General features: G+C 52.3%; 2 protein-coding genes across 3 annotated transcripts; one reads left to right on the plus strand and one right to left on the minus strand.

Annotated features, from left to right (window-relative positions):
- Nucleotides 1-275: 275 nt before the first annotated feature.
- TTC9C (tetratricopeptide repeat domain 9C) lies at nt 276-15,868 on the plus strand. Of its 2 annotated transcripts, XM_055143939.1 has the most exons (4): nt 734-871; nt 3,264-3,414; nt 9,922-10,104; nt 14,213-15,868. In XM_055143939.1, exons 3-4 carry the CDS (start codon nt 9,936-9,938, stop codon nt 14,305-14,307), a joined length of 264 nt encoding a protein of 87 aa, XP_054999914.1. In that variant the 5' UTR covers nt 734-871; nt 3,264-3,414; nt 9,922-9,935; the 3' UTR covers nt 14,308-15,868. The 2 variants fall into 2 exon arrangements, with proteins under 2 accessions (XP_004621571.1, XP_054999914.1); XM_004621514.2 differs by lacking the exon at nt 3,264-3,414 and having other exon boundaries at nt 276-871; nt 14,213-15,862.
- An 8,000-nt stretch (nt 15,869-23,868) lies between these two features.
- Nucleotides 23,869-26,271, minus strand: ZBTB3 (zinc finger and BTB domain containing 3). The gene is made up of 2 exons (XM_004621491.2): nt 26,136-26,271; nt 23,869-25,792 (listed from the first exon to the last, which is right to left on the minus strand). Exon 2 carries the CDS (start codon nt 25,743-25,745, stop codon nt 24,189-24,191), a length of 1,557 nt encoding a protein of 518 aa, XP_004621548.2. The 5' UTR covers nt 25,746-25,792; nt 26,136-26,271; the 3' UTR covers nt 23,869-24,188.
- Between the last annotated feature and the right edge of the window lie 1,641 nt (nt 26,272-27,912).

Raw genomic sequence — 27,912 nt, forward strand, 5'->3', positions numbered from 1 at the left:
ACCGAAGTCCAGGGACAGACTTCCGGACTCGGGCACAAGGGCGAGGGGCCAGCACCACGGGGTTTGGGCAGACGCCTTGAACGAGCTCCGCGGTCGCGGCAGTCTCGGCCCTGGGGCTGGGGATCACGGGCCACATTCACCCCGACTCCCTAGCCTCTGGCTTCGACATCAGGAAAAACTTGTGGAATAAGCGCGAATGAAAGCAGATGGAGGAGGCAAGCCGGCTGCTCTTTTAGCAACTTGTTCCCGCCCACTTCCCTACTACTTCCAGGTCAAGGGAGGTGTGTCCAAGGGGAAGGCGGAAGTGGTTCCCGCCGGCGCCCGCTGGCCTGCCAAGTTCCTCAGTAGGGCTTTTTGCCTTTTCGGGGACTTCTCGGCAGGAATCGCCTGTTAGGACATCACTTAGTCTCTGGCTTTACTATCCCCACATTCTTTCCCTAGTTTCTTGCACTTCTAGAGATTGAGAACTACTGCAGAAACAAGCAAAGCTCATTCCCCGGGCGGGTGCAGCGGGCTCCAGGCGAAGGGCAATTTCCCGCGTTCGTCAATCGAAATCATTGATTTTGCCCCCATTCCAGAGCTTCAGTGGCTCGTTTGCTTCCCAGTTCTGCAAGAGCGCTGGGCGACACAGTAATGGAGAAGCGGCTGCAGGAGGCTCAGCTGTACAAGGAGAAAGGGAACCAGCGTTACCGGGAAGGGAAGTACCGAGATGCTGTGAGTAGGTACCACCGAGCTTTGCTTCAGCTACGGGGTCTGGATCCAAGTCTGCCCTCCCCGATCCCTAACCTAGGCCCTCAGGGCCCGGCTCTCACGCCTGAACAAGAAAACATGCTCCACAGCATCCAGACAGACTGCTACAACAATCTAGCTGGTAAGAACAGGGCTGAAGGGCGGGTAGGATAACGAGGCAGGCACATGGAAATCGATGGACGTTGGGGGAAAACACGAGCGTGCTCCTCTGCCGTTGTCTAGTCACTCTGCCGTGAATGGAAATTGATCATTTCCCATTTGAAGGACTCAGTTTCCTGAGCGCTCACCTGGAGAATTTGTTAAACACGATTTCTTTTTTTCTTTTTTTTTTTTTTTTGCTTTTTGGGTGACACCCGGCGATGCACAGGGTCACTCCTGGCTCTGCACTCAGGAATTACCCCTGGCGGTGCTCAGGGGACCATATGGGATGCTGGGAATTGAACCGGGCTCCGGCCTGCGAGGCAAACGCCCTACCCGCTGTGCTATCGCTCCAGCCCTAAACATGACCTCTAGAGCCCTAGATATTGCCATGTATTGAGTAGAGTAAAATGGGGACCTGCCCACATATGTTTCTTGTTTGTTCTGGTTTTGGGCTGCACCTTGCCGTGATCACTCCTGATCTGTGTTTAGGGCTTACTTCTGGCTCAGGGCTCACTTCCGGTGGGGCTCAGGGGACCCTATGGGGTGCCAGGGAAGTGCCCAACACCACCCTTTGGTTTGGGGGCCATGCCCAGAGATGGTCAGGGGTTACTCCTGGCTCTGTACTCAGAAATTACTCCTGGCGGTGCTCAGGGGGCCATCGGGGATGCTGGGAATTGAACCCAGATTGGCTGGCATGCAAGGCAAATGCTCTACCTGCTGTGTAGCCCAGGGCCAGAGGTTTTCTTGGTTTTGCTTATTGGGCTACCTCAGGTGGTTTCAAGAACTTCTAGGGTTCTTTGCTTAGGGATCCTGCCTGGTGGAGCTCGGGGACCATATACAGTGCCAGGGATGGAACCAGGTTAGCTTCGGGCAAGGTCAACACCTTCACCCTGTACCAGTTCTCCATCCCCCCCCCCCCCCCCCGCCAAGGGCTTGTTATCATTTGATATTGTTGCTGGGAGATGGGACTCCAGGGTGCCCCAGGTGAAGTGGGGAGCCCAGGGCGGGGTAGGCTCAAGAAAGGAGTCTTCTGTGTCCCTCAGGCCCCTGGGGAAGCACCCCTGGGGGAATTTAGGGCCGATGAGAATCAGCTCTGAGCACCTGCAAGTCAAGAGCTCCGTCTTAGCAGCCCCAGGAGGCCGTCATCAAGCCACACGTGGGTTCCATTTCCGCCCGATTTCTCAGTTTGCTGGATGGAACTCAGGCTGGAGCGAGGAATTGCTCTTTTCAGGAGACGGATGTCTTCAGTCTTACCTAGATTTTTCCAGGCTTTCTACCTTTCCTTCACTGCCATCCTTCCAGGGAAGGATGAATAGTGAAGTAAAGAAAATTGGTTTGGGAGTAGAGGACGGAGAGAGAGAGAGAGAGAGAGAGAGAGAGGTTTGTGTTCAAGAGAGAACATGAGCTGGAAGAAAACAAATACACATCCCAAGCAGGGAAATGGGCAGCAATGCCAGGCGCTAAGAAAGTGCAGAGAGAAGAGAGAGGGAGGGAGGGAGAAGATGGTGAGATGCAGATGTGATGCAGAAGGAAGCTTGTGCTGGGGTCCCTGGTGACCTGTCGTCTTTTGATATTCTTAGTGTGGCCTTTGTGCCCTGGCACCCTTGGCTCCTCTCCATCCACAGGGTCCAGCCAGACTCTGGGCCTGAAATTCTGCATCTTCCAGGTTTTCCAGTCTCCTCAGAATCAAGGCCTGTGGCTCAGAGTCCTTCGTGCCTTTGGGCTGGTTTAGGTTCCAGACCATGTTTTTTCCCCCGTCTACTGGCCCATCTCTCTGCCTGCAGCCATGCTGCCTAGGCCCTGCTTTTGTTTCCCTACCACGGATGAGTGAGATTATCCTGTATGGATCCGTCTCCCTCTGGCTTGTTTTGCTTCACACGATGCCCTTCAGTTCCATCCAAGATGCACCAAACTACACGATTTCATCTTTTCTTCTAGGGGCACAGTGGTCCATTGTGTGTATCTATCATGATTTTATCTGTTGTTGAACATTGGATTTGTTTTCATTTCCTGGCTGTTGCGCTAAGCATGGCAGTGAGCATAGGTGTGCATATGTATGTATGTATGTATGTATGTATATATAACTTTCCAAGTTAATCTTTTGGTAAATTTTAGGGAGAGATGACAAGAAGTGAATTGCTGAATTTATTTATTTATTTATAGTTTATTTGGGGGGGCGCACCCCCGGCAGTGCTCAGGGCTTACTCCTGGCAGGGCTCAGGGAACCATCCATGGGCGACAGGATTGGCTGTGTGCCAGGCAAGCGCCTTACCCTCTAGACTGTCTCTCCTGCCCCACAATCGCTAACTCTTAGGGAAGCTCTGTTCTTTCTTGGAAAATCGCCATAAAAAGCAAATCTGATTTCCATCTAGGCTGACCCAGATAAATAATATTCCCAACAGCGAGGAAGAGCCTCCTTTCTCCACATCCCCAGTACGGATGGCTTCCAGTCTTCTAGATCCTTCCATTCCCACCGGTGAGAGATGAGCTAGCATTGTCACTGTGATTTTCATTTCCCTAATGGTAAGTGACAGTGACCACTTGTTCTTAGGTCTGTTGGCCTTCTGCATGTCTGACGGGCAGGCTTTGAAGGCAGGAGGCCTCCGGGCAGGGCTCTGAACAGGGCCAAAGCTGGCGCACAGGAGCTGGAGCCATAGCACAGCGGGGAGGGCGTTTGCCTGTCACGCGGCCGACCAGGGTTCAAGTACCAGCATCCCATAATATCCCCGAGCACTGTCAGGAGTAATTCCTGAGTGCAGAGCCAGGAGTAACCTTTGAGCATTGCCGGGTGTGACCTAAAAACTGAAGGGGAAAAAAATATAAACAAGAAAGGAGACAGAAGGAAAAGAAGGGGCTGGAGCAATAGCACAGTGGGTAGGGCGTTTGCCTTACATGCAGCCGACCGGGGTTCGGTTGCCAGCATCCCATATGGTCCCCTGAGCACCACCAGGGGTGATTCCTGAGTGTAGAGCCAGGAGGAACCCCTGTGCATTGCCGGGTGTGACCCAAAAAGAAAAAAAAAAAAAAAGAAGGAAAAGAAAAATCATGGGGTCATGGGGCTAACAGCCTCTTGGACCGAAATCCCCAGGTGTCCTTCATTACAATATTTATTGCTTTGATTTGATAATCATTAGGGGGAGAATTTATATGATCACATGATTTTTATTTATTTATTTATTTATTTGCCTTTTGGGTCACACCCAGCGATACTCAGGGATTACTCCTCGCTCTGCACTCAGGAATTACTCCTGGCGGTGCTCGGGGGACCAGATGGGATACTGGGAATTGAACCCGGGTTGGCTGCGTGCAAGGCAAACGTCCTACCCACTGTGCTATTGCTCCAGCCCTGACCTCACACATTCTCGACATGTGCTGTACTCCTTAAGTTGTATCCCAGCTCTCAAATGAATTTTTTTTTTATTTTGGGTCACACCAGGTGATGCTCAGGGGTTACTCCTGGCTCTGTACTCAGGATTACCCCTGGTGGTGCTCAGGGGACCATATATGGGATGCTGGGAATCGAACCTGGGTCAGCCGCATGCAAGGCAAACACCTTACCCGTCGTGCTATCACTCCAGCCCCTCAAATGAATTTTTTTTTTTTTTTTTGCTTTTTGGGTCACACCTGGCGATGCACACGGGCTCTGCACTCAGGAACTACCCCTGGCCGCGCTCAGGGGACCATATGGGATGCTGGGATTTGACCCGGGTTGGCCGCGTGCAAGGCAAACGCCCTACCCGCTGTGCTATCTCTCCAGCCCCTCAAATGAATTTTTTTACGGGGTGTCTAATACATGTTGGGCATTTATCTGTATTCTCCTCACGAGGATCTGCAGTGGCCAGAAAGCTGGCTTATGGGAAGGGCCCAGGCTCAGTCCCTGGCACCTCTAGGAGTGAGTCCCAAGGGTAGCGCCGGCTGTAACTGCAAGCAGCTCCCTAGGTAGCTTTCACTGTACCTGTTTTACAGATAGGAGATCAGATCACTGTCTATAGCTCTCTTGGTTTGGGTTTGGTTTTTGTTTTGGAGCCACACCCAACTGTGCTCAGGGTTTACTCAGGGGTCACTCCTAGCAGGCTCAGAGTGACCATATCAGGTGCCAGGGCATGTGGGAGGCCAGCACTGTATACATTGTACTCTCCAGCCCTTAGCCTGGCATTTCTGAGGGTCCCACCCTTCTGCTCTCACACACACACACACACACACACACACACACACACACAGAGTCCTAGTGTCTTGCACCCAGGTCGACCGTGTATAAGGCAGGCATCTTGTCCGCTGTATGTCATGATCCAGCTCTTAACTTATAGTTAAGAATTAGGCACTTTGGCCAGGCCCATCTCGATGCCAGGGTAACACATAACTCACCGCTTGCCCTGGACCCTGCTTTTGGGGTGCTAGGAACTGAGGGCAACTGAGGCTTAAGTGGAGAAAGCAGATGCCCAGGAATGAATAATATTCGAAGCCAATTAAGTCCCAAGTTACAAAAGCATAATATTGTCTTCTTGTGGACATTGCTTTAAAGTAAATTAGTCAAAAGGCATAAGGAAAGGAGAAAGGCAATATTAACTTATAATATAAATTCAGTATCCTAGGAAGATCTGACTTTACAAATTAGCAGTCAGATTAGGGGGAGAAGCTGATTAACTCTTTTTGGGGAAGAGAGCATAGAGAAGTGATTACAGCTAAACAAAGGGATGGGAGAGATTCGGGAACACCTTGATGGGTGTGACTGGGATAAGCCTAAACTCTGGGAAAAACCGGGACAAGCTCCTCATGGTAAGGGGGGGCAAGGACAAAGTAATGTCATCCTATAGCTGTACTACTGTCTCTCCGGCCTGGCATCTTATACTTAAGGAAAAAAATCCAGGAGCCTGGGGCTGGAGCGATAGCACAGTGGATAGGGCCTTTGCCTTGCACATGGCTGACCCGGGTTCGATTCCCAGCATCCCATCTGGTCCCCCGGAGCACCGCCAGGAGTCATTCCTGAGTGCAGAGCCAGGAGTAAAACCTGAGCATCGCCAGGTGTGACGCAAAAAGAAAAAAAAAAAATCCAGGGGCCCGAAGGGGGGGTCTGAGCACTTGCACGCAGGAGGCCTGGGCTTGATCCCCGGCACCACACGAGTCTCTGAGTAACACAGGCGGGCGTGACCCCTGAGCGGGGCCTGGGGAGATGGCTCAGAGAGCGGAAGCACGTGCTTTGCCCCTGCGTTCAGCCCCTGGTACCATGTGGCCCCTGGCCCCATCGGGAGCCCTAAGCTGGGATTGTCCCCAGAGTGCTGTCAGGTGTTTCCCCTCCCTGGCCCCACCCCCCCCACCCCAAACTCTCCTGTGGGGCCTGACATGACCCGTCTCCTTCATTTGAAAACTGCATTGCCACCTGCAGGTGTGCAGCATCTCTTCCAGGGAGAATGCGTCAGGGCGGGGGCTGGGTCTCGGTGAGGGTGCAGGGACCTGGGTTCAATCCTCAGTACTGCCGGAAAGGAGAGACAGAGAGAGCTCTGGCCCTGGCCCTTCAGTATCACTTGTCATTTAGATCATGGCTCAGAAGTCAAGCTTCTAGTGCCAGGAACATGGTTCAAAGGGCTGGAGTACCCGTTTGGCATGTGGGAACCCCAAGTTTGAGCTCTGGCACGGCACTACCTCCCCCAGCTCCCCACAGGGAAGCCCTTGAGACCCGCCTCATACCGTCCAAAAAATTCACTCTCTCCTGGCCTCATTCGCGCTATTCCTGCACAGTTCTATTTTCTTCAGAGACCTTAATGCATTTGTTTGTTCAGTGTATATTTGTCTGACTTGGGGACAAGGATGCAATCTTTCCTCATCAGGAATCTTGGCATGAGCCCAGAGCAGTAGTGCAGAGGGTAGGGCGCTTGCCTTGCACACTGTTCACCCATGTTTCATCCCTGGCACCCCATAGGATCCCCTGAGCACCATCAGATAGGGCCCCCGAACAAAAAAAGGTATCTATCTTGGCAAATTTTAAAGTATATTATTAGCACAGAATTATTTATGTTGTTAATGTGGGTGTGTGTATATGTGTGTATATATATATATATATACCTGTATGTATATGTATGTATGTATGTATGTATGTATGCCCGTTAAAAAGAGACAAATTGGGGCTGGAGCGATAGTACAGCGGGAAGGGCATTTGCCTTGCACGAAGTGTTAGTTGTTATCACCTCCACAAAACGAAGGAGGAAGGGAGGAAAGGAAGGGGGGAGGGGAAGGGAGGAAGGGAGGATCTCTTCCATAAGTGGGATGGAAAAGAAACATAGTAAGGGAACAATGAATGGCCCAGTGGTGGGCACTGGAGGTTTTGTGTAGGGAACTGAGCTTCCTTGGGAGGAGGCAGCAGCTCCCAGCTGTGTAAAAGAATAACTAACAGTTAGAAAGCCAGGGACGGGCTGGAGCGATAGCACAGCGGGTTGGGCGTTTGCCTGGCACGCAGCAGACCCGGGTTCGATTCCTAGCATCCCATATGGTTCCCTGAGCACCGCCAGGAGTAATTCCTGAGTGCATGAGCCAGGAGTGACCCCTGTGCATCGCCCGGTGTGACCCTCCCCCCCAGAAAAAAGAAAGCCAGGTACTTCAATTAAAAAAAGGCTGGGGGGGGGGAAGATATCATGGGCTGTGTTGACTCAAGGGAGAGGGGGCCATGCTTTGCCAATCCTCATACCACATGGGCCTCTGGCACTACTAGGAACAAACCCACCACCTGAGAGCAGCACCTGAGCACCTGGTGTTGCCCCCCCCCCCAAAAAAAAACTATCGTGGCTGGAGCAATAGTACAGTGGGGAGGGCGCTCCTTGCACGCAGCCAACCTGGGTTTGATCCTTGGCATCCCATAGGGCCCCCAAACACCACGAGGAGTAATTCCTGAGTGCAGAGCCAGGAGTCACCCCTGAGCAGCGCTGGGTGTGACCCAAAAAGAAACAAATTTAACTATCTTGGGATGGGGGCCTGGGGTGGTACGCAGTGGTAGAACCCTTGCCTTGCATGTCTGAGCCCCTGAATTTGATTGAGCCCCAACACCCCCAAAACAAATCACTCTTGTTGCTGACTCCAGTGCCTCGTTCTGCCCGGCACTTGGTGGATGCTTCCTAACGAGTTGTCTCATGAATGAATGCAACTCCAGTCACGGATCAGGTGGCCCCAGCTGCACACATCAGTGTCCACCCGGAGGAGATAGAGACAGGACGCAGGCTGGCGCCCAGGCCGGGCAGTGTCTTCCTCAGCCCTGCTTCTCCACCTCTCACTCCGCACGGGATGCGGACAGTATTCCCTTTGAGCCCCGGGGTCGGGAACGCACGAGTGGCTTCTCGTGGAAAGGCAGAGTGTGGACCTGACCCTTGCACCCGAAGCTGACTAGTTCTGATGAATGAATAGATCCTCGTTGAGGATAATGATGCTGCTGCACCTGGAGGTCTTTGGTTCAAATCCTTCCTTACTCCCTCCAGCAGTGGCGGCCTCTGGAGACTTTAACTACCTCTCTGGGGCTTGTTTTTTTCATTGTTTTGTTTTGGGGCCACACCTGGTGTGCTTAGAGCTTACCCCCTGGCTCTGAGCTCAGGAATCACTCCGGGCGGGGCTCAGAGGACCAGGCGTGCCGGGGATTAGACCCGGGTTGGGTGTGTGCGAGGCAAGCACCGTCCCCACTTTCCTATTGCTCGGGCCGCCTTGGCCACTCCGGACCCGACCTCGACGCCCTTGTGCCTCAGACTGAGCTGGTGAGGCTGGTTTCAGAGGGTAGATGAGAACATCAGAGGATTATGTAACACAACACAGTGTTTGTTTATTCTCCTGTGATTAACGGCTCCCATCGTTCTGCACCCCGGGTGGTACTGATTGGCCTGCAGAAGCCCAGTTTCTTTCCCAGCCCCAGACTAGGGGTAGCCGCAGAGCACTGCAGGGTGTCACCCAGACCAAAACAAATAAAAAAAGCAAATAGCCTTGGATAGAAAAAACAGTGAAGATGAATTCTGTCAGGTTTTTTTTTTTTTTCCCTTTTTGGGTCACGCCTGGCAAGCTCCCCATGGCGTATTCAATATGCCAAAAACAGTAACAATGATGGGTCTCGTACCCCTGACCCTGAAAGAGCCTCCAATGCGGCACCGTTGGGAAGGATGAGTAAAGAGAGCCTGCTAGGGCTGGAGCGATAGCACAGCGGGTAGGGCATTTGCCTTGCAAGCGGCTGACCCGGGTTCGATTCCCAGCATCCCATATGGTCCCCTGAGCACCGCCAGGGGTAATTCCTGAGAGCAGAGCCAGGAGTGACCTCTGTGCATTGCTGGGTGTGATCCAAAAAGCAAAATTAAAAAAAAAAAAATGGGGGGGCCTGCTAAAATCTTAGGGCTAGGATGAATGGAGACGTTACTGGCACCCGCTTGAGCAAATCGATGAATGATGGGATGACAGTGATATAGTGGGTCACACCCAGTGATGCACAGGGGTTACTCCTGGTGGTGCTCGGGGGACCATATGGAATGCTGGGACTCGAACCCAGGTCGGCCGTGTGTAAGGCAAACGCCCTACCCGCTGTACTATAGTTCCAGCCCTGAGTTTGGTCAATTTTTTTTTTTTTCTTTTTGGGTCACACCTGGCGATGCCCAGGGGTTACTCCTGGCTCTGCACTCAGGAATTACTCTCCTGGCGGTGCTCGGGGGACCATATGGGATGCTGGGAATCGAACCTGGGTCGGCCGCGTGCAAGGCAAATGCCCTACCCGCTATGCTATTGCTTCAGCCCTGAGTTTGGTCAATTTTAAGGTGCGCTCTTACCTGATTTCAGCGGAGCATAACCCAACACTGGGTTGACCAGAGGCATGGGGTAGCTGTGGGGGACCAGATTGAAACAGTGTAATACACCCCTGGTGCCAAGAAGAATATTTGGCCTGTGGCAGACACCCGGTTTTATTAAGTAAATGATTGTCAGTACCGTTCTGTGTTTGGTACTCCCTCAAGTTGATCGGTGGCACTAAGTACCCTCCACCTCCCATTCTTCTTTCTCCCCTTCCCTTGCCCCCCTTAGCCTGCCTCCTTCAGATGGAGCCAGTGAACTACGAACGCGTGAAGGAATACAGCCAGAAAGTCCTGGACCGCCAGCCTGAGAATGCCAAGGCCTTGTACCGGGCTGGAGTGGCCTTTTTCCACCTGCAGGACTATGACCGGGCTCGGCACTACCTCCTGGCTGCTGGCAGTCGGCAGCCGAAAGGTGCGGGAGGAGGGCTCGGGGCCGGGAGGACGGGGCTCGGGCCTGTGACTGCGCCATCCGAGGAAGGAGATTTCATTTGGTTTAACTTCAGCAATATGTCGCATTTCTCGGAGACTAGTAATTTCATTCCCGTGGTTGGAAATTCAGAACTGCACGAGAGTATAAATGAACAGGCATTCTCTTCTGTTTTTTTTTTTTTTTTCTTTTTGGGTCACACCTGGCGATGCACAGGAGTTACTCCTGGCTCTGCACTCAGGAATTACCCCTGGCAGTGCTCAAGGGACCATATGGGATGCTGGGAATCAAACCCAGGTCGGCCACGTGCAAGGCCAATGCCCTACCCGCTGTACTATCGCTCCAGCCCCTGAACAGGCATTCTTACACGCTTGTACTTATGTCTCCACTGGGGAGTACTGTGTATTTTGTAGAATTATAGAAATATTTGTGGTTGTAAAAATGTTGTTGATACTCTGCATTATATCCCATCCTCCCTGAGAGAGTAATTTTTTGGGATTAGACCGGATCTAGTGGTTCTCTGGGGAACATACTGTACCTGGCGCTGGTTTTTTTTTTTTTCCCTTCTTTTATTTATCTTAATTTAGTTTTTTTTTTTTAATCACCATGAGATACAGAGTTACAAAGTTGATCATGGTTGGGTTTCAATCATACAGTGTTCCAATTCCCCCACCCCTTTTTTTTTCTTTTTGGGCCACACCCGGCGATGCACAGACATTATTCCTGTTTCTGCACTCAGGAATTACCCCTGGAGGTCCTCAGGGGACCATATGGGATGCTGGGAGTTGAATCTGGGTGGGCCGAGTGCAAGGCAAATGCCCTACCCGCTGTGCTATTGCTCCAGCCCCCAACATTTTCCCCCTTTTAATGGTAGATTTGATTTATTTCCCTCAGTGTTTGGGTTCAGGGGTTATTCCTGGCTCTGCACTCAGAAATTACTCCTGGCTGGTGGTGCTCAGGGGACCATATGGGATGCTGGGAATCAAACCTGTGTTGGCCTCGTGCAAGGCAAATGCCCTACCCACTGTAGTCTTATTAAAGACCAGCACCATTTGGGAATAATGGCCTCTCAGAGAAAAATGGGACTTATAAGCCTATTTTGTTTTTGTTTTTTTATTTTTGGGTCACACCCGGGCGATGCACAGGGGTTACTCCCGGCTCTTCACTCAGGAATCACCCCTGGCGGTGCTCAGGGGACCATATGGGATGCTGGGATTAGAACCCGGGTCTGCCGGTGCAAGGCAAACGCCCTACCCGCTGTGCTATTGCTCCAGCGCCCTTATAAGCCTGTTTTATTTTATTTATTTATTTATTTATTGCTTTTTGGGTCACACCTGGCAATGCACAGGGGTTCCTCCTGGCTCTGCACTCAGGAATTACCCCTGGGGGTTGTCAGGGGACCATATGGGATGCTGGGAATTGAACACGGGTCAGCTGTGTGCAAGGCAAACGCCCTACTCGCTGTTCTATCATTCTAGCCCCCTATAAGCCCATTTTAATAATTTAATTTTGTAGCCAGAAGCAGTACTGGAGCGATAGCACAGGGGGTAGGGTGTTTGCCTTGCACACGGCCAACCCAGGTTCAATTCCTCCACCCCTCTTGGAGAGCCCAGCATTCTACCAAGAGTATCCCATCCGCATGGCAGAGCCTGGCAAGCTCCCCGTGGCGTATTCGATATGCGAAAAACAGTAACAAGTCTCACAATGGAGACGTTACTGGTGCCCACTCGAGCAAATCGATGAACAACAGGATGACAGTGCTACAGTGCTACCAGGGAGAAGCATTTAAAAACAAGGAAAGAGGGGCTGGAGCGATAGCATAGTGGGTAGGGCATTTGCCTTGCATGCGGCCGACCCGGGTTTGAATCCCAGCATCCCATATGGTCCCCTGAGCACCGCCAGGGGTGATTCCTGAGTGCATGAGCCAGGAATGACCCCTGTGCATTGCCGGGTGTGACCCAAAAAGCAAAAAAAAATAAAAATTAAAAAAGGAAAGAAAAGAAAGTGACTTTGACTTGGCTGCCGGGCCACCCCAGCTGTGTTCAGGGTTCACTCCTGGCAGGCGTGGGGACCACATGTGGTGCCAGGAAAGGAGCCTGGGTCAGCCACGTGCAAGGCAAGCTACCCTCCCCGCTGTTCTGTTGCTCCAGCCTCCAGCCCCCCAAAGAGGTTTTATTTTTTGGTTTGGGGGCCACACCCAGCTGTGCTCAGAGCTTATTCCTGGCCCTGCACTCAGAGATCATTTCCGGCCGAGTTCAGGGGGACGTGTGGGGTGCCCGGGATCAAACCCAGTGCGGCCATGTGTAAGGCCAGTGCCTCGCCTGCTGTACTATTACTCTGCGCACCCCTCCCCCACCCCGAAAGGGATTTTAAAGCATTGGTTTTCGGGGGGACTAAAATAGGATTTGTATTTCAGTGAATACATGTCATAATCCCCAGCGCTGCCGGCTCTCCAGCTGGGGTCTGGCCTCTCATTTTGTCCTCCAGCTCCACTAACCCCAGGTATGACCTAGAAAAGGGCAGGCCTACTGAGAGGACGCGAGCCTGGGCCTGGTGAACGGGGAAAAGGGCGATTGTAAACTGAATGGCGGGCCTCGCTCTTTTTGATGTTTGGAGCACTGAAAACCCCTCGTTGGCTCATGCTGACTTAGAGTAGCCGCTGGACACAAAGCGGAGGCCTGGGTTTCATCCCCAGACAGTCCCCCAAGTACCTCCAGGACGGACCCCTGTGCGCAGGGCCAGGAGTAAGGCCTGAGCACAGCTGGGTGTGACCCAAAAGCCACAACTCAAAGAAAGAAATACACGGGAGCAGAAGTCCCGAACATAAAGGGACACTGGGAAGCCACTATTAATAGAGACACAGGAGCCATTTGTACATCTCGATGACACAAATTTACTGCCGCCCACATATAGTATTTTCAGAAGATCTGCTTTTCCAGTGACTCCACACTCCTCGGGGCCGGGGGACAGTCCGAGAGGGCAGGCACTTGGCTTTACTTGCAGCTGCGGCAGCCCCGACCCTGATCCGAATCCCTAGAACCATGGATGAGCTCCTGAACACTGCTGGGAGTGACCATCCCCAGCACAGAGCTGGGCGTAGCCTCTGAGCACCGCCACGTATGGCCCTTGGCCCCCTGCCCCCCAGTAATAATAAGCCACCGATGGGGCTGGAGTGATAGTACAGCGGGTAGGGCCTTTGCCTTGCATGCGGCCAACCCGGGTTCAATCCCCAGCATTCCATACGGTCCCCTGAGCATTGCCAGGAGTAATTCCTGAGTGCAGAGCCAGGAGTAACCCCTGTGCATCGCCGGGTGTGACCCTAAAAGCAAAAAAAAACAAACAAAAAAATAATAATAATAAGCCTGGGGCTGGAGAGATAGCACAGCGGGTAGGGCGTTTGCCTTGCACGCGGCCGACCCAGGTTCGAATCCCAGCATCCCATATGGTCCCCTGAGCACCGCCAGGGGTAATTCCTGAGTGCATGAGCCAGGAATGACCCCTGTGCATTGCCGGGTGTGACCCAAAAAGCAAAAATAATAATAATAATAATAAGCCACCGGTGCTGGAGAGTGAGTTTGCTTGCTTGTTTCGGGGCCGGAAGTAGTGGTACTATTCCTCATGGTACTCAGGACTAGTACCAGGGATCAAACCCATGCCGCCTGCGTGCAGAGTATGCACTAAAGCCTCTTCTTGATCCATCCTCATCTCTCCAGCCTGTGGGTGGGGGTGGGTGGGGGTCTTTTTAAATTCAGTACCAATGAAGGGGATGTACAGGCCTCCTAGTCTGGGTGTATTCAGATTACCAAAAGTTGTTTGTTTTGTGTGTGTGTGTGTGTGAGAGAGAGTGGGGGTGGGGAGCTGGAGTGACAGCACAGCGGCTGGGACACTTGCCTTGTATGCAGCCAGCCTGGGCCCTGTGCCCTGCCAGGAGTGACCTCTGAGCTCAGAGCCAGAAGGAAGCGCTTGAGCACTGCCGGATTCAGCCCAAAGCCAGAAGTTTGTTTTTGTTTTTGTTTTTGTTTTTTATGGGGTTGTGTTAACAATGCTCTATGGATTTCTAAGGTTCTGATCTGTGTCTTAATTGCCTTCTAAGATGCCAACGTGAAGCGGTACCTCCAGCTGACACAGTCACAGCTCAGCAGCTACCACCAGAAAGAGAAGCAGCTCTACCTGGGCATGTTCGGCTAACGGAAAACAAGATGCTCCTCCACCAAGCTGAGGGGACCGCCAAGGACCCGCGCAAGGGAAACCCGAGCCTCAGAGAGAATTTCACCCATACCTCAGACCCACCTGGATTTCTGTTCTCATTTCTAGTCCTGTACAGCTGTTTACCACTTTCACAGTCCTTTTTTTTTTTAACATATCCATCTATACATTTCCATGTTTTATATATGACTATTCATCTGTGTCTGTTGAATGAATCACATCTGTAGATTTTCATGACAGATGTCACATGTGTTTATGCAGAGAAAGCTAGAAGACATTTCTTTTTTTGTTACCTCGGATGCCCCAACCCAAACCAAAGTTATACAGGCCACATGATAGGGAATAGGAGAGGGGGAGAGAGAGAGAGAGAGTGTGTGTGTGTGTGTGTGTGTGTGTGTGTGTGTAACTTACCATTATAAATTGGGCTCACATTTCTAGGTCTAAGGGTGTAGCTCAGTGGTGGAGAATTTGCCTCACATGTGTGAGGCCCTGAGTTTGATCCCTAATCCTCCATCCCCTCATTCCCTGCTAATGAAAAATAAATTAATTAAATAACAAATTGGGTCCTTGTATCTTAAAAGTATTTTAGTTGACTTTTTTTTAAATTCCTTTTGTTATAATAAATTAGTTCTTAATATTCCACATACATTCCGTTGTTTTGGGGTTCTCAGGGGCTACTCCCAGCTTACTACTTGGGGACTGTGCAGTGCCAAGGATTGAACCAGGGCTTCCTGCGTGCAAAGCGGCAATCTTTAAGCTATCTTTGTCAGACCTGCTCAGGAATTTTTGGGGGACACTCCTGGCGGCGGTACTCGGCACCCCCAAGGAAACCGTCTGTGTCCTGGGGCTCCAACTCCAGGCTCCTGGATACAAATTATGGCCGCCAATGTAAGAAGGGAAAAAAGTATGTGTGTATATATGTGTGTGTGTGTGTGTGTGTGTGTGTGTGTGTGTGTACACACACTGACATGCATACATATACATGTTAAAGCTGCTACAGTAATTTAAAATTGGGACAGGGAGATGGTTCAAAGGCTTCAGTTCGTGCTTTGTACGCGAAGCCTTGGATTTGATCCCTGGCAGCCCCCAGAACCACATGGCCTAAACATCACGTTGCTGACTGCTGAACCATCAGCCAGTTGGCGGAGAGTGTTACCAGCAGTGACTCCAGGGCCCCTCGTCACTGCTCACCCCACCCCCCAAAAAAAATCACAAGAAGGGAGCAATAATGCAGTGGGGAAGGTGCTTGCCTTGCATGTGGCTGACACAGGTTCAATCCCTGGCACTCCCTATAGTCTGAGCCCGCCAGGAGTGATCCCTGAGTAAGCTGTGAGCACCTCCGTGCGACCCAAAAACAACCCATAAAATATGTTACCTATCCTAAACAATTTCTAGTCCTTGCAATTGCTCTTACTTGGATAATACAACATTTTTCATTAAAATTAAGTTTGGGGCTAGAGCGATAGCACAGTGGGTAGGGCGTTTGCCTTGCACGCGGCCGACCCGGGTTCGATCCCCAGCATCCCATATGGTCCCCCAAGCACCGCCAGGAGTAACTCCTGAGTGCAAAGCCAGGAGTAACCCCTGAGCATCGCTGGGTGTGACCCAAAAAGCAAAAATAATAATAATAATAATAAAATAAATAATAAAAAGATAAAATTAAGTTTGGGGCTAGAGCAATAGCACAGTGGGTAGGGCATTTGCCTTGCACTCAGCCAACCCGGGTTCGATTCCCAGCATCCCATATGGTCCCCCAAGCACCGCCAGGAGTAATTCCTGAGTGCAGAGCCAGGAGTAACCCCTGTGCATCGCAGAGTGTGACTCAAAAAGCAAAAAAAAAATCTTTTTTTTTTTTCTTCTTTCCCTAAAATCATAGGAAAGACATTATCAAGTCTTCTAGAAAGGATACCATTAAGTGAGAAAAATAAGAATATAAGTATTCTTCAGGGCGCCAAGAGTGCAGGGGGATGGGTCTTGCCTTGCATGTGGCCAACTTGTTTGGTGTCTGGTACCCCATAGGGTCCCCCAGTTCCCACCAGGAGTGATCCCTAAGGGTAGAGTCAGGAGCAAGTCCTGAGCACTGCCAGGGTGTGGCCCAAATCTATTATTTACCTCATCACCTACTTTACGAGCAAGAAACAAGATTTCTTCCTTAATGCCTTTTAAGAACCTACTAGAACCTTCTGGAAGCTGTTGTAAGTTCTGAAAATTTTCTGGACGTGGTAGCAGATCTGATATGGTCATGACTCACTAAAAGGCTTCTTTGTCCTTCTGAATAATGGCCATACTTTTTTTTTTCTTTTTGGGTCACACCCGGCGAGGCTCAGGGGTTCCTCCTGGCTCTGCACTCAGGAATTACTCCTGGTGGTGCTCGGGGGGACCATATGGGATGCCAGGGATCGAACCCAGGTCGGCTGCATGCAAGGCAAACACTCCAAAGGTGCTGCCTCTCCCTTTGTGACTTTCAGTGAGAAGCCTGTCATTAATCATATAACCACAGATTTTCAGGAGAACACACAGTCTTGCTAAACGCTCACGAGTTCTCAGTTGGTAATGCCCTCACCCAATGAGCTGGGTCCTTGATGTGCTTGTATACCTCCTATTTGTATACCTCAGCCTATTACAAAAAGATTGTGTGGGCGGAGGAGAAAGTCAATGGGCAGAGATAGTTCTTTGTGTGCAGGAGAATTGGGTTTGATCCCCAGCACTGATCGTACCCCAAGCACATCTAGGAGTAATCCCCGAGTTTCCGGTGGGGAGTAGCCACTGGGCATGCCTCCGCCCACCAAAGTGTTTTCTAGTATCGGCAGTGAAGCCCAAAGATAGAACAACTGAATATTCCTTTCAAGCTCCTTAAGTTTCCAAGTGTAGTTAGACAAGACTTGGTAATGATGATATGTTTTGTTTTGAGCTGATTTGGTTGTCTTGATTTTCTCTTCTCCCCCCCCCCCCATCCCCACCTGCTCCCACAGTGGTGAGAGTACAGTAAGCTGCTTTACATCAGTGAGGAGAAAATAAAAACGTTCCATGACTTATTGGAGGACTGTATGATGCGGATGCTTTTATTGGCTAATGCGGATATCCACGAGCAGGAAAGGGCAGCAAGTGCCAGTGTTTCTGTGGGTCTGGACAGCCTTCCCGCTCGCGTGTGAAGGGGACATCAGAGGGATCTCGGTCTCTGTTCTCAGAAGTTAGTGGGGAGGGTGTTTGCCTTGCACACGGTTGACCCGGGTTCGATCCCCGGCATCCCATATGGTCCCCCAATCATGCCAAGGGTGATTCCTGAGAGCAGAGCCAGGAGTAACCCTTAAGCATTGCCACGTGTGTTCCCCTACAACACCCCCCCCAAAAAAAAAAAAGGTTGGGTAGATTTGTGAGTCTGATTGAAGAGAATACATTCAGGGTGGATGTGAAGGTTCATGCTTTGACACATAAGTAACAGTTCTCCTTGAACTCACCCACCACCTTTATAATTTGGGAGGAGGGGTCTTTTGGGGGAGGATCACATTGTAGTGCTCAGGGCTTACTCGGAGCTCTATGTTCAGGGATCACTCCTGGTGGGGCTTGGAGGACTATATGGGGTGCCAGGAATTGAACTGGGGTCAGCTGCATGCAAGGCAAGCACCCTACCTTCCGTATTATTGCTCTGGCCATTGCTACTATTTTTTTTTTTTTTTGGCATTTTGAGTCACACCCAACAATGCACAGGGGTTACTCCTGACTCTGCACTCAGGAATTACCCCTGGCGGTCCTCAGGGGACTATATGGGATGCTGGGAATTGAACCCGGGTCAGCCGCGTGCAAGACAAACGCCCTACCTGCTGTGCAATCGCTCCAGCCCCCATCTCTACTATTTTGCCGATTTCAAATACTACTATTGAGTCAACATTTTTTTGCCTTTTTTTTGGGGGGTGGGCTCACACCCAGCCATACTCAGGGGTTACTCCAGGCCTGCATTCAGGAATTAGTCCTGGTGGTGCCGAGGGACCATATGGGGTACCAGAGATGAACCCGAGTCGGCTGCATGTAAGGCAAATATCCTACCCGCCATACTATCGCTCCGGACCCCACATTTTATTTCTTAAATGTTAAGGAACTCTGGGGCAAAGGACTATGAATCTGAATCTGTCAAATGATACCAGGAGGGGGTCTGGAGCGACAGCACAGAGGGTAGGGCGTTTGTTTTGCATATGGCCAATCTGGGTTCGATTCCCAGCATCCCCTATGGTTCCCTGAGCACCGCCAGGAGTAATCCCTGAGTGCATGACCCAGGAGTAACCCCTGTGTATCACTGGGTGTGACCCAAAAAGTAAAAAAAAAGAGATACCAGGAGGATATAATCAGCAAACTTCAGTATGTGAAATCATATCATAAATAACCCATTTTCTTCTATAAAATCAAGCATTAAAAAAGGTTTAAGAGATGCAACCAGGGACCAGACCAATAGCACTTTAGCCCATAGGGGTTTGCCTTGCATGCAGTTGACTTGGATTCAATTCCCAGCATCCCATATGGTCCCCTGAACATTGCCAGGAGTAATTCCTGAGTGCAGAGCCAGGAGTAACCCCTGAGCATTGCCAAGTGTTGCCCCCTTCAAAAACAAGCTAAAAACCCACCAGCACCAAATATTTTTAAAAATTTAAGAATTCCAGGGGCTGGAGCAATTGCACAGTGGGTAGAGCGTTTGCCTTGCACTTGGCCGACCCAGGTTCGAATCCCAGTATCCCATATGGTCCCCTGAGCACCGCCAGGGGTAATTCCTGAGTGTAGAGCCAGGAGTGACCCCTGTGCATCGCCAGGTGTGACCCAAAAAGTTAAAAAAAAAAAAAGTAAGAATTCCAATGGAGCAGTAGTACAGTGGGTAGGGTGTTTGTCTTGCATGGGGCCAACCTAGGTTCAATCCTGGGCATCTCTTCTGGTCCCCCGAGCCCCGTGAGCAATGATCCCCAGTGTAGAGCCAGGCAAAAACCAAAAATAAATAATTGATGAAACTAAAAGATATGTATATATACATATATACATGATATACATATATGTATTATTATTCCAATTCTAGGCACAGACCTTTTAAAACCCTTAGAACTTGGATTCTGATTCTGGAAGGTAGTGAGGAGATTATCTGGTGCCAGCAGGAAGTGGCTTATGGGTGTGACCCCTGGGTCGCTGGAGATTGGGGGAAGCAGGCAGAGGATCTCTGCTTCTGGGTCCCTTTTAGCCCAGGGAGAGGCTGTCTCCACTTGGGGCGCCCCGGAGGGGGGCGGGTGAGAGCCCTTCCCGTCCCAAGGGACCCAGCCCTGGCAGCTGACCTCCACTACCCAACCACAACCACGCTCCAGGCCACTTTCCACACACTCGCGCCAAGCCTCACGCATGAGCGAAGTCCCACAGAACCCAGGTAACGCGGAACTTTGTGAAAATAAAAATATATTTTATAAAAGTATATCTAGGGGCTGGAGCGATAGCACAGCGGGTAGGGCTTTTGCCTTGCACGCGGCCGACCCGGGTTCGAATCAAAGCATCCCATATGGTCTCCTGAGCACCGCCAGGAGTGATTCCTGAGTGTAGAACCAGGAGTAACCCCTGTGCATTGCCGGGTGTGACCCAAAAAGCAAAAAAATAAAAAAATAAAAAAATAAAAGTATATCTAGGCAGTCGGAGAGATTGCATAGTAGTTAAGATGCTTGCCTTGCACGCAGCCGACCCAGGTTTGATCCCCAGCACCATGTATGGTCCCTGAGCTCTGCCAGGAGTGATCCCTACCCACAGGGACAGCGGTAAGCCCTGAGCACCACTGGACATGGCCCCAAAATAGATAATAAATGTATGGGGGGGGGGTGGTCAGAGAGATAGCACAGTGGGGAAGCTTTTGTCTTGTACATGGCCAACCCAGGTTCGATCCCCCTATATGGTCCAGTGAGCACCGCCAGGAGTGATCGATCCCTGGTTACCACTGGGTATGGCCCAAAAACCAAAAAAGTTTGTTTTGGGAAGGATTGGGCTTCGGGTGTTTGGGCTATGGGTTGTCCCTCCTGGCAGTGCTCAGGGTACCATTTTGGTTCGAGGGACTAAATTGGGTCGGTACAAGACAATGGCCCTTAACCCCTTTTTCTTCTAGCAGAAATTTGATACCTGACAAGAGGGATCACTGTTGGGCCAGAGGCAAGTAAGCTGAGCACTGCTTCCTTGAGTCCATGGATAAAAATAACCAACTCATCAGGAACTGGAGAAAATGCTCTCCTATTTTTTTCTTTTTGGGTCACATCCAGCGATGCTCAGGGGTGACTGCTGGCTCTGCACTCAGGAATTACTCCTGGCAGTGCTCGGAGGGCCATATGGGATGCTGGGGATTGAACCTGGGTCAGTTGCGTGCAAGGCAAAAGCCCTACCCGCTGTGCTATCGCTCCAGCCCCTCTCCTTTTATCTTAAAGGTGCTCAGAGCTTACTCTCCTCTCGGCTCTGCACTCAGGATCATTCCTGGCAATATTTAGGGGACTACACGCGGAGCCTGGGATCAAACCCAGGTTAGTTGTGTGCAAGGCAAACATCTTGCCTTGTCCTATCTCTCCTGCCCCGCCCCTGCCCCATCCAGATTTCTTTTGTTTACATCTCCAAATGGACAAACTTGGTAGCAAGCAGCAGAGATAAAGTGAGGCCATTCTGGCCTTAATTGTGTTATGGTGTTGGCTGTTGCTTTAAATAACTTGCAAATTCCTGACCGCTGGAGTGAAGAGCACATCTCACATTGGCAAGTGAGGTCAAGTGCTTGTTCCTCAAGACAACCAAGTGAAAAACACTCTTTTTTTTTGGCTTTTTGAGTCATACCCAGCTATGCACAGGGGTTACTCCTGGCTCTGCACTCAGAAATTACTCCTAGCGGTGCTCGGGGGACCATATGGGATGCTGGGAATCGAACCCAGGTGGGCCATGTGCAAGGCAAACGTCCTACCTGCTGTGCTATCATTCCAGCCCTATAAAACCCTCTTTTTTTATTTTTGCTTTTTGGGTCACACCCGGCGATGCACAGGGGCTCCTCCTAGCTCTGCACTCAGGAATTACCCTTGGCAGTGCTCGGGGGACCATATGGGATGCTGGGATTTGAACCTGGGTTCGCCTTGCCTCGTGCAAGGCAAATGCCCTACTGCTGTGCTATCGCTCCAGCCACCCCCCCTTTTTTTTTTTTTGTGAAAAACCTTCCTTAGCTAGGTATTGCAGTTGGCCAAAACTGGTTTTATAAATACCCATCAGTCTATATATTTATATGTGACAGCAGACACACTTGTCACTGTGGGGGTCACACCCAAACGGTGTGATAGGGGTACAGTGCCGGGGATCTACGTGAGCCACATCTCTGGTCCCCAGGGATTCTCCTTGAAGGGAACACTCCCGACACTCCCCAAGGGAACCATGTGGTGCCAGGGATGGGCCCTAAGCTCCCGCATGCGCACTGAGCACTTCTAACGGAGCCAGCAGGCAGTAATGCGTTTGCGTAAATCAAAGCCACTTGAAAGAGAAACTAAGATGAAAGATTATCCCAACGCAGGAGGAGTGAAGGCCACCGGATTCCCTGTCTAGGACAGCATCACCTTTGTCTTCAGCTCAGGAGCATTGGCCAAACATCAGTGCTCCTGTCTGCCTCCCTCCTGTAACTCAGAAAGGGCAGCCTGCCAGCGTCCGCGCAACAGACAAATCCCAAGGGGAAAATTTCAAAAACGTACTCCTGTTGGCAGCGTGTTTGCTGGCTTCTTTCCTCCTTCATCTGCATGTGGGGAGTGAGGGGCTGTTGTGTCAGAACTGACAGTGCTTTGGGTGACTCCTGGCTCGGCACTCAGCAATCATTCCTGGCGGGGTCAGGGCGATTCCTGAGAACGTGGGGATGGAATCTGGGTCGGCTGCACGCAAAGCAAGGGCCCGACCCGCTGTGCTCTCTCTCGGGCCCTGAGAGAGGGGTACTACGGAGCCCTGCAATCCACCCACTCCTCATCGCCGGGTGAGGCCAGACCTTTGTCCCACATCTCTAGAGCTTTTTCCACGCCCCAAATCCACCCGTATCCCACCCGAAATCCCCACTTCTCTGCTCTCTCCACCACAGTTCACTATCTGCAGGGCCCCAAAAGAGCATTTGGCCTCTTAAAGCTCTATCATACTTCAAGTGCAGGCCTAGGACTCAATCCATAAGATCCTCTCACCCAGGGCTGGAATGAAACCCAGGGGAGGCATTTGCCTTGCATGCGGCCAACCTGGGTAAATCCCCAGCATCCCATAATGGTCCCATATTGCCAGGAGGGATTCCTGAGTGCAGAGCCAGGAGTAAGCCCTGAGCATCTGGGTGTGACCCAGAAAGAAAAAAAAAATCCTCTCATCCTATTTCCATACTAGAGCCTCTCAAGCTCCGGCCCTAAATTTGCCACCACAAAGCATAGCATTTCCCTTTTTCAACCTCTCACCTCAGGGATTTTATACTTGTCACGTGGAAGCAAATATTTCAACTCATCGATATAGGAGCTGCTGTTGAAACAATCAAACAAAGGTTTTGTTTTTTGTTTTTTTTCTTTTTGCGTCACACCCGGCAATGCACAGGGCTTAGCCCTGGCTCAGGAATTACTGCCCACTCAGGAATTACTCCTGGCGGTACTCAGGGGACCAAATGGGATGCTGGGAATCGAACCCATGTCAACCGCGTGCAAGGCAAACGCCCTACGCGCTGTGCTATCACTCCAGCCCAAGCAAAAGTTTTTTGGGTTTTTTTTTTTTTCCGCTTTTTTGGTCACACCCGGTGATGCTTGGGGGTTACACCTGGCTGTGCTTGGGGGACCAAATGGGATGCCGGGGATTGAACCTAGGTCAGCGGCATGCAAGGCAAGCACCCTTTTCGCTGTACTATCGCTCCAGCCCCAAGCAAAGGTCTATGTGGAAACAGGTACAGGGGTAAAAGGAGCAACACCAAAGACTCAAAAACACCAAAAAGGAACACAACTTTTGTGTCAGCGAGCAATCTTCAGTGACACCATAAGGCAACAGAGCGTCTGCCATATCGCAAGTCACAAAACCACGCTGCCAGTCCAGGCTTGCTCCTTAACTTCTCTGACCTGGAACAAGTTCATTTTGATTTTGGAAGTTTCAGTGTCCTCTGGGGGCGGAGAGGGGTGGCGGGTAGCGGGAAGCAGGGGGGTATAACAAACTCATAAATTTGTAGAGGCTTCTAGAAGAACATGAAATCTCCAGGGCTGGAGCGACGGGACACTTGCCTAGCATGCAGCGGACCCAGGTTCTATTCCTCACACCCTCTATGCCGCCCCCGCTCCCGAGCCAAGCAGGAGTGATCCAGAAAGCAAAAGAGAAAGAACGAGAAATCCCAGGTAGGAGCCCAGCCCACAGCACCGCCACCACCTCGTCCCCAACTGGGACAGTCCCTCCTACACATGCTCGCATGCTCGTCCTACAGAAGCAACCTGAAACCCAGCCCTCGGCCAAATGACAGATGTCAGATCCCTGGAAGGACAAAGAAACCGTGTGGGTTTGTGGAAGAAACCAGCCGACACCAGGTCAGAGAGAGACTTTTCACTCTAGCTTTATGGAGCCGGATGCGGCGTCAGAAGCCGGGACACGCTCAGGAAGTCTCCGGGTCACCCCGGAGACGGGCTGATGTTAGGCTTGTGCTCCCCCCCTCGAATTCCGCTGTCTGGTCGGGGAAAGAGAACGGGAGGAACCCCAACAGCCTGGCGGTACCTTCGTGCTCACCCAGCAGGTGCCCAAAGGGATGCTTCTATCCGTCCGTCCGTCCCGCTGTCCACGCGGTCCTCTTCCCCCGGCAAGAGCAGAACTAGCCTCAGGTCACGCTCCCCCTCCCCCACCCGCCCCGGATCTCAGTTTTTGGGGCCGTGTACAAAGTCTTTGGGTGGCCCCCCGCCCCCGCTGTTCTGTCTGTCTGCTGGAGGGGAGCTGGGGAGGGGCTGCACCCCGAGGTGGGGGGCGGCCTCGGGATCCGGCTTGCTGCGCTTGGCCAGGTCCTCATTGTGAGCCTTGCGGATGTGGCGGTACAGGTCCCCGGACTGCGTGTAGCTGCGCAGGCAGTAGCGACACTCGTAAGGGCGCTCGCGAGTGTGCACGGTGGCGTGTCGCCGCAGCGTGTAGGAGCACGAGAAGGTCTTCCCGCACGTCTTGCACGTCGGCACGTCCTCGGGGAACACGCCGAAGCTCCCGGGAGCCGCCTCGTACTCGGAAGGCATGTACAGGGGCTCGTGCAGGGCTGGGGGCGCCGGCAGCGGGGAGGCCACCAGGCTCCGGTGATACTGCCCGGGGCCTGACAGCAAGTGGTAAGGGACGGGGGGCTCCGGAGGTAGGAAGTGCTCACTCGGCCCCACTTCCTCGAGTCCTGCCGCCCGGGACTCCTCGAATGCGTCTGGCGGGGGCGGCTGCCCCCCATACATCGCTCCTGCAGGCGGGAACAGCCCCTCGGCACCCTGTGGCTGACCGTCGGCAGCATCAGGTTCCTCGTCGGAGATCACGATGGCCTCCACCTTCACCTGGACCAGTTCCGCCTCCGCTGGGGCTGGAGCCTGGGATGGGACAGGGGCTGGGATGGGGGCGGGGGCCGGGGCTGGGGGATAGAAGCCTTGCAGGGGGCCGCCGGACCCCCTGGGTTCCACCACTCGCAGACTCTCGGGACCTACATCAAGGGCTGCCAGTGGCTCCCCGGAAACCGTTGGGAGGCCGGAAGTGAAGAAGTTTGTGGGGATGGTCTCTGTGGAGCTGCTGGGGCTGGCAAGAGAGACGTCAGCCATGGTGGGCAGAGGGGCCCGCAGATGCGACAAGTCAACCTCTACGCCAGGCTGTGTGGTGTCGGCCCCACTGGGCCCCGGGGGCTCGTCAGGAGGACAGACCGTAGGAGAGGGAGCCATCGGGCCTTTCCATTCATCTTTGCCCCAGTGGCTGGATGGCTCAGCTGGTGGCATCGACGGCTGGGGACCACGGGAAGTGCTGGGCAAAAATTCCAGACTAGGGGCTTGTGAGCTGGTTTCCTCCTCCTTCTTGGTACTGTCTGCCTCGGCCAGCGCGCGGGCTTGCAGCCGCCGCTTACACACCTTGACGATGTCATTCATGTGTAAGTAGCTGGCAGCCGCCAGCACGTCCTCCACGGGGGTATCGCCCCTCAGGACCAGCTGGCCGGCATACATGAAGTCCAGGAGCAAGCCAAAGGCCGGGGCGGTGACGATCTCGTTGTGGATGCACACCAGGTCCTTCTTCTCCAGTTCCCGCTCCTTGTAGAAGAGCTGGAAGAACGGGCTGCAGCAGGCCAGCACGGCCCGATGGGCCAGGAACTGCGTGCTCCCCACCATCACAGTGCAGTCACAGAGGAAACCCTGCGACTGCTGCTCTCGCAGGCTCTGCAGCAGCTGCTGGCTGTGCTCTGGGAACTCCATAGTACCCCACGAAGGCAGAGACTAGAAAAGTCCCCACGAGTGGCTCCCTGGGAAGAGAGGGGAGTGGGTGAGGACACGTTACCTCCCACCAGAATCAGCCCGGTGCATTGTCTCCCGCCACCCCAAGCCTCAAGCAAGCATCCCCTCGGCCCTGGGTTGGGGGTTAAACTACGACCACCCCCCACCTTTCTCCTAGGTCACACCCAGAGGTCTACTTTAAGCTCCGCCCCCACCTGCCCGGCGCAGAGGCCCCGCCCCCGCCCGAAAAAGTTCTGCCCCCGGAAGTCCCGCCCCTCAACTAGCCTTCGCTTCCTCGGTGCGCACCCGGTAGCTTCCAGCAGCTTCTACAACTAAGCGTCTCCCTCACTCCCAGGCCTTCCCCAGAGGTACCTCTACGCCCCACTCCAGCAATTCCCTGGGTCTCGTCCTCTCGCATTCCAGGGCCTAAGGAGTCCTACGGTGAGAACTAGCAGAGAAAGCTGAGCCTTCACCCACCACCGAGCAAGCCACCGGGCGAACTCCGCCCCTTCCCACCTCCTCGGTTCTGATTGGCTCACGCTTGCTCTCCCCGTCCCGGATTGGCCCGCGCTCCGCTGGTCCGCGCCCCGCTCCGAGCGGCCTCTCCCAGTGGGTCTTCTCGGGCTCCGACCAGACAGCGAGGCGCCGGATTGGCTGCCGCGCCTGTCCTAAACTTTTCCTCCTGGTCCCGCCCCCCGGACTCGGAGCCCTCCCGATTGGCTGAGCTGCCCCAGCCCCCTGCTGCGCGATAGCGGGACCACAACTTTGCCCCAGGGAGGAGCTGTGTTGTACCCGGACCGTCACGTTGCCGCAGCTGCGGGGCGACCAGAGAGCGAAGAACCCACCGACCGTGGGAGTCCGGGGCCCGAGCTCTCTCTGCCGTAACCGGGACCGGGGTTGTCTCCTAAAGGTCCCTCCCTCGAAAGTTCCAGCATGCTCTACTTCCTCCACTCCCCCCTGGGATGGATCCATCCTGGCTGATGGTGGCTGTGACAGCTGCAATGAAGGGCTGTCCTAGTGTGTCCTAGTGTGCTAGTGTCCTAGTGTGCTAGTTCAGACTGCCCTAGTCTGAACTCCAGGACAACTTCAGTGTCTGAGAGTGCCAGGCAGCTGCTGCTGATAAGGAAGAGAATAAAGGCAAAACTGAAATGTCCGGAGAGATTAACGACTCAGCGCATGCTGCTAAAGTCTCCTTTGATCCCTGACACTGCCTGGTTCCCTGAGCACGCAGGGAGCGACCCCTGTACCCAAAGAAAGTAACACTCCCCCCCCACACACACACCTACATGTATAGCCCAAACCTGCCCCTATGCACCCTCTCAGGAAACAATGTGCCAGGACAGAAAAGTAATGAGCCTTGCTGTTAAGCCATCTTTAAGACTTCCTAGAATACTATGACAATGATAATTGGAAATGATTGCTCTAGACAAGATCTAAGTACATGGGACCTGCGCAATGTAAATTGGGTAAGGCGTTTGCTTTGCATGCAGCTGACCCGGGTTCAATCACCTGCATCCTATATGGTCCCCTGAGCGCTTCTAGGAGTGATTCCTGAGCACAGAGCCAGGAGTAACCCCTGAGTACTACTGGTTACAAACAAACAAGCAAAAACCACAAAAAAACAAAAAGCCTGAGTGCTGAAAGAAAGTAAATGAATATGCACAACAACCTGTCTATAACAGTATTGCAAACCACAATGCCTAAAGAGAGAAACAGAAGTGTCAAAGTACCTGCCATCGAGGCAGGCTGGGGGTGGGTGGTGGTGGGAGGGGATCTGGGGACATTGGTGGTAGGAAATGTATACGGGAAAAAGGATAGATATGGAACGAACATTGTATGATTGAAACCAAATCATGAACAACTTTCTAACTATTTCACTGATTCAATAAAAAATGTTTTACTGATAAGACACATATATGCATACATATTATATGATCAGAACTATTCATAAAAAAATCATAAGTTAAAAAAAATCTCTAGGGGCCAGAGCGATAGCACAGCGGGTAGGGCGTTTGCCTTGCACGCGGCCGACCCGGGTTCGATCCCCGGCATCCCATATGGTCCCCCAAGCACCGCCAGGAGTAATTCCTGAGTGCAAAGCCAGGAGTAACCCCTGAGCATCGCTGGGTGTGACCCAAAAAGCAAAAAA

Source organism: Sorex araneus, chromosome 6, assembly GCF_027595985.1.
Source record: "Sorex araneus isolate mSorAra2 chromosome 6, mSorAra2.pri, whole genome shotgun sequence".
NCBI lineage: Eukaryota > Metazoa > Chordata > Mammalia > Eulipotyphla > Soricidae > Sorex > Sorex araneus.